A 5,615-nucleotide genomic window follows, 5' to 3' on the forward strand; every position below is an offset into this window, starting at 1 on the left:
GTAGAATGAGGCCTTTCTAACTTAAAAAAAAAATAAAAATAAATCAAACATGTCGCTTAAGGTAGGGTGCTTCACTAAAATATATGCATTTGCTGGCTTTAACCACAGCTATATTTCATGCAGAACCTAGAAATGCTAGACAACAGCAACATCCCTCTACTATCCATATGTTGTAAAGACTTCACCCACGGTTTTTCTACCACTTTGGAAATCAACTCACCCAAATACAGTTACCCATGTGTCGTCAAGTTGATCTTCTGAAGTCAGGGAATCACCCTGAGTGTAAAAAGGATCTAGCTGAGCAGGAGATAGAGTAGTCTTCCTAGGCTGCCCAATACTTGCAGGACTGAACACACCTGAAGCTGTTAAATTTAAATGGTATTAACTAATTAGTTTTTGCAAGACAGATAAGCTCAAGAGACTATTGTAAAGGAATAAATATAGCATCAAGCATTTCTCTTGTATACAAAAAGTTTGGTGGAGATTAATTGCAGACAGACTGCAAGAAAAAAAACAAAGACAGATTAATGGCAGTCAGCCAAACTTCACATGTGCAGGCATGCTAGTCAGTTTTATGACCAGCACCATAGCTTTTCCTTGACCTCTGAATACCAGCAGCTTAACACACAAGCCAAATAGGAATAAAAACACAGCAGAATTAAGCTTAGCAAGAAGCCACAGGTTCATACACAAAACAGAAAGCCGTATGAAGATGGAAGACAACCCATCAGTCTCAGCTACTTCGCTCAAGTACAACCACCTCTATGCTCAGTTCAACAACAAATTCAGAATAAAGAATAAGATGACTGAAATTCAGTCAGTCACATCCATATTCCTTTTGAAAAGCTAATAAATAAACACGCAACTCTTTCACAAATTAGCAAGGAGTTGATATACTAAAATAGTGATGTTTTTTATGTATGAAGGAAAGCAGTACAACAGTAGATGGTACATTGTGACAGGACATCTACCTGTTCCAGGGGTTGATGGCATAGTTCCAACCAATGGGCTCTGTGTTAGAGAAAAGCCGGCCTGCATTAAAATACATAAAGTAACAAATCATTCTTACAGGTACATGTGTCAGATCAGAAGAGACCATTTTCAGGTAACTTAAGAATCAGGCAAGAACATTAACCTTTTCCTTCAAGTTACTCCTAACTTTAAGAGCAAGAACAGACATTTATATGTATATTTAATATAAGATTATTAAAAGTTATTGATGGAAAGTTGTTTGACAAGATTTTTATATTCTAGCACACAGCCTAGCAGATACTCCAGACATCTAGTAGGCCTCAACTATTACATTACGGAATTTCCAGCTGATTACTAAGCCTTAGAAAAGAATGCAGTTATCTTTCCTGATCAGAGGCTTAAATGCAAGTATCTGAGAAAGTATGGGAGTCTAAACCAAACTATAGAAGGGAAGCACCATAAGCAATAGGATTCAGGGTCTGTCTATAATATTTATCACCCAACAAGAAAGAGCTACTGGTATAAAAGAAAAGCTTGTTTAGGCTTAGGGCGAGCTTCAGGTAATAGGAACTCAAAAATCCATTACCTAACACCAATCACATACACTTTACGAAACCAAGTAGCTTTAGCTATCAATACCTAGAAACTTGATAGCTTAACCTTTTCAAAATAGGTATCTCATTATTGCAGTAATACAGCAATTCACACATTCACGTGCATCCTGATGGAAAGCATGCCAGTATCATCAGTTACCAGCATCTGATTTTCATTGTCTAAAGGACTTAAAAACCATGGGAGCATAACCCCCACTTGTATTCCTGATCACTAGACTTACTTTCCCTCTCAGCCACTTAGTGCATTGAAGGAAAGTACACTTTCAGATTTAGCTGCTAGTAGTTATTTTCTTTTTAATATAGGATTTCAATATTCAAAATAATTTTAGTGTACTTTCAGCCTGAATCATGGCATTTCCTAGATGTAAGATCAAACAAAGTGGAGCACCTGTAGACACAGCAACAGGCATTGTGATAGCTGCTCTTTTTTTCCTTTTCAAGTATCCAGAGGACTTGAACTTTCAGAATAAACTTCTCAGAAGCCAAAATCCAATAAAAAGACAGCTCATTCAGTGAAAGGCCTCCTCCTTGCATTGAAAGAATCATGTTCACTGAAGAAGAACCTACTAACACTTGACTGCTCAGCTGAAGCAGAGGAGCTTATTATTAGAATGACCTTGTAGAAATTTTACTGTTACACTTTCAAAATTAACCCCACCTCCCTGCCCAAGCTTTTGTTAGATGTTTTACCTAGCACAAAATTCCTTCTATTTCAGTAAACGCCTCTATCACCCAATAAACAAAAAGATAACACATATTTGGATCCTTCTGGCAATCAGCAGCCCAATAAATTTACAAGAATGTAAAAAGCTGCAACAAGTCTGCATTTGCTACATAGAAAACAGCAGAGTCATGATTTGCATTTTCCATATCAAAAATCAGTAACAATAGGAGACAGCTTCACAACTGCAGTTGTCGTTTAGACTGCGCAGAACAAGCATATCAAACACCCAGACTAAGCAATTTCATGATCTGAAGACTCACCAGTCATTTTGCTATAGCAGTTTATACAACTGAGTTAAAGAATTCACTGAAGCAATAAGATACCCCACATCTTCTGCTAAGAACAGGCCAATATCTAACCCACTTACTGTTCTTCTTGAGGTTAGAGGCGTTGATCCAAGTCCAGGACTAGATAATTCATCATATATACTTCTAACTGGTGGAGCACCACTTTTATCTTTATGTGTAGGTACTACTGGTTGTGGGGGAGATCCTCCTGCAGTCAAAAGAAACAAAGTAGGAGCATAAGAAAACTTCTAATTTTACTCTACTGCTACTTGCTTTGAAACTTCAAAAGTAAATTCAGCCATGAGAGCTGTCAGTTGTTTCACTGGGGGTTTGCAAAACTATCTGGCATACCAAATTGTCCAGGTTTGAATGTTCTACATAAGAATATCATGTTTGTGTCAAACTGCCTCCTTACTCAGTATCATCTAAAATTTTTATACCTCTTATTAACCCAGTACATTTACTACTTACATACACTTATTTTTACAAAGCTCTGAGCATAGCTACATCTTCCTATTTCAAGGCAGGTTAGTAAACCATTTTAATTGTTTCAGAGACTAACTCCTCTGTAGCAGAGATGCAAGAACAAGGTTTTTCAGACCTAAGACCTTCTACATGCTAAAGAACCATACCAAAATGCACACAGACATTGCACATGCTGTCACATTCCCATTGTCCAAATTCCTCTCCCATGTGATTCCTTGGTAAATAAAAATGTAAGATCTTCAGAGCAGCAACAGGATAAAGTTAAACTACCTGCTCTCCAATTTTGTAAATTTTGGGACTTCCAATATAAGAGAATTAAACTGAAAGATCTTGACATACCTCTGAACTCTGTGTGGGTTTACCCCAGAAAAAAAGAAGGGGAGAGAGAGGGGAAGTAGTCTGATTTAACAGTTTTCACTTGCAAAACATTTGAAATTAAACTTTTCTAAAGTACTTCTCAATCCTAAATTCTGAGCTTCAAAACTCCCCTTGGATGTTTTAACGCAGCCTGAAACTGTTAGAATCATAGAATAGTTAGGGTTGGAAAGGACCTTAAGATCATCTAGTTCCAACTAGTTACAGCATATAATAAAGCACACACTCAAAAAGGCTTTCAGTTTAAGTCACATACTTAATCACTTGTTTTGGGAGACCTGTATTAGTATCTTACTGGTTCTCCCTTTTCTAGAACTGATACTCTAAAGCTGTAATAAAGCCTTTTAAGAACAGGTGAAATTCACATGACTATTTTAAATTTCATAAATATTTACTTAAGAGGCTTGTACATGGTGGGGGGAAGGAGGGGTGGAGTGGGGCAAGGATGACAACAGGGGGATGACAGGGGAAATTAACAAGAACAAGAAGCAGGAAACCAACACACCACCAATCATAGAATATCTCAGGCTGAAAGAGACCCAGAAAGATCAGCCAGTCCAGTTCTGCTTGAAATGGAATGAAAATAATATCTAAATTGTCCTGGAGTATTTTAATCTTCAATTTCTCCTTCAAAATTACTAGCACACTACCACCACCAGTTATATAGCTTATACCAGCTGATTCAATACAAAAGCCAACATCACCCATCACACAAAATAAATCAATGAAGCTGTTACCTACTGCTGGGGTTTAAGCTCAGCTGAACCCAGGACACCTACTCACTCATACTTCCCAGAGAAGAAAATAGACATGTAATTCCACAATTCAGAAACATGGGTAAGGACTTTTTCTAGTTGGATCAGTTGGCTGGTTCGAAAGACAGAAGCATCCACAGCTAGGAAATGTCACTATTCCAGCTCAACTACAGCAGACATCAAGACTGCAAATACAACCACTAGATAGTAATTAGAAAAGGCGTTTTAGTTTTTCCCTATCTGGTTTTTAGAAGTCTGACTATCTTAGTGACTTGTCAAAACTCAGTGCAAATAAATTTGCAGCTGGCACAAGCTGCATTTAGTTTGCCAGCAGGCATCTCCCTTTTAAACCAAGAGAAAACACTGACGGTTGTATGTGCAATCAACTTGTCAAGAGCTATATAAACTGATTTTATGTTAGGTGAGGTTCATATTGCCTGTAAAAGCAATCTTTCTTGATACCAAAACTGCCACATTTAAAAAAAGTTATTAAACTTAAGTCTACTTTGAAGAATTTAGCCAAACTCCATTGAATACATTTGAGTCTACCATTTTTTAACGAGTTGAGCTCATTTACATCAAGTTATAAACCTACAATAACTCAAGTCTGCAACAGCCACATAGAGCAATAAGACAAACCGAAGTTTACTTTCACGACGATTTCTGAGGACTCAGCAAATTCTGACCTGTAAGTAGCGGAGACCTCATTTCCATCACCCCGGCTGAAGGGCCGGTTAAAGCACGCGGCTGCGGAGTCACGGGCGCAGGTAAATCACCCATCAGGAACCCAGGGAGAAACTGAGCACTAGCTCCTGGTTTTGGAGATGTCGGGGAGCCGAGAGTCATCGGCTCAGCTCCTGCGTTAACGAAAACAAAACCGAAAAGCATGGAAGGAACCTAGGCTTTTTCACTGCTTCTACAATGGTTCTATTAAAAAAATTTAAAACAATATGCAGTAAATTACTTAAGTTCTAAGCATTCATTTTCCAAGAGAGCAAAGTTTATCACAATCCTACACCGTTTCCAACTACAAGAACTGATAACGGCGAGAACTTTGTTCTTAAAATATACTACTTTGGTTACGGCTGGATTTCTGGGCTTGAGGAAAACTGCGGGTTTGGGGGTGCTTCAGAGGTGTTTCTAATGTAAAAGCAATGAGGCCACGGCCCGGTCCTACTCCGTCCCCGCCCAGCGAACGCGCTCCGACAGAGCACCGCGGCTTCCCCGCGGCCCTGCCGCCACCTGGTACCGGCTCCATAGTTAAGCTACACGCCCCCTTTTCACGTTCCCTTCGAGGAAGACGAGCACCCTGGCCCCATCCCCCCTGACCCGCTTCAGCCCGGCAGCGTCCGGCCCTCGCCACCTCACCAGGCCGGAGGGACGCGGGAACCCCGGCAGGAAG

General features: G+C 39.5%; 1 protein-coding gene across 2 annotated transcripts in view; it reads right to left on the reverse strand.

The window, feature by feature from the left end:
• Positions 1 to 5,069, reverse strand: part of NUP35 (nucleoporin 35kDa) — an 8,467-nt gene extending 3,398 nt beyond the window's left edge. Inside the window, exons 1-4 of one of the 2 annotated variants that reach the window (XM_010022319.1) lie at positions 4,900 to 5,059; positions 2,678 to 2,805; positions 966 to 1,032; positions 221 to 356 (exon numbers count right to left, since the gene is read on the reverse strand). In XM_010022319.1, coding sequence (XP_010020621.1) covers positions 221 to 356; positions 966 to 1,032; positions 2,678 to 2,805; positions 4,900 to 5,059 — 491 coding nt within the window. Of the gene's footprint in view, positions 1 to 220; positions 363 to 965; positions 1,033 to 2,677; positions 2,806 to 4,899 lie in introns of both variants that reach the window. The other variant, XM_010022318.1, reaches the window with a different exon arrangement.
• Positions 5,070 to 5,615: the final 546 nt, after the last annotated feature.

This window comes from Nestor notabilis, unplaced genomic scaffold (assembly GCF_000696875.1).
Source record: "Nestor notabilis isolate BGI_N333 unplaced genomic scaffold, ASM69687v1 scaffold15519, whole genome shotgun sequence".
Lineage (NCBI taxonomy): Eukaryota > Metazoa > Chordata > Aves > Psittaciformes > Psittacidae > Nestor > Nestor notabilis.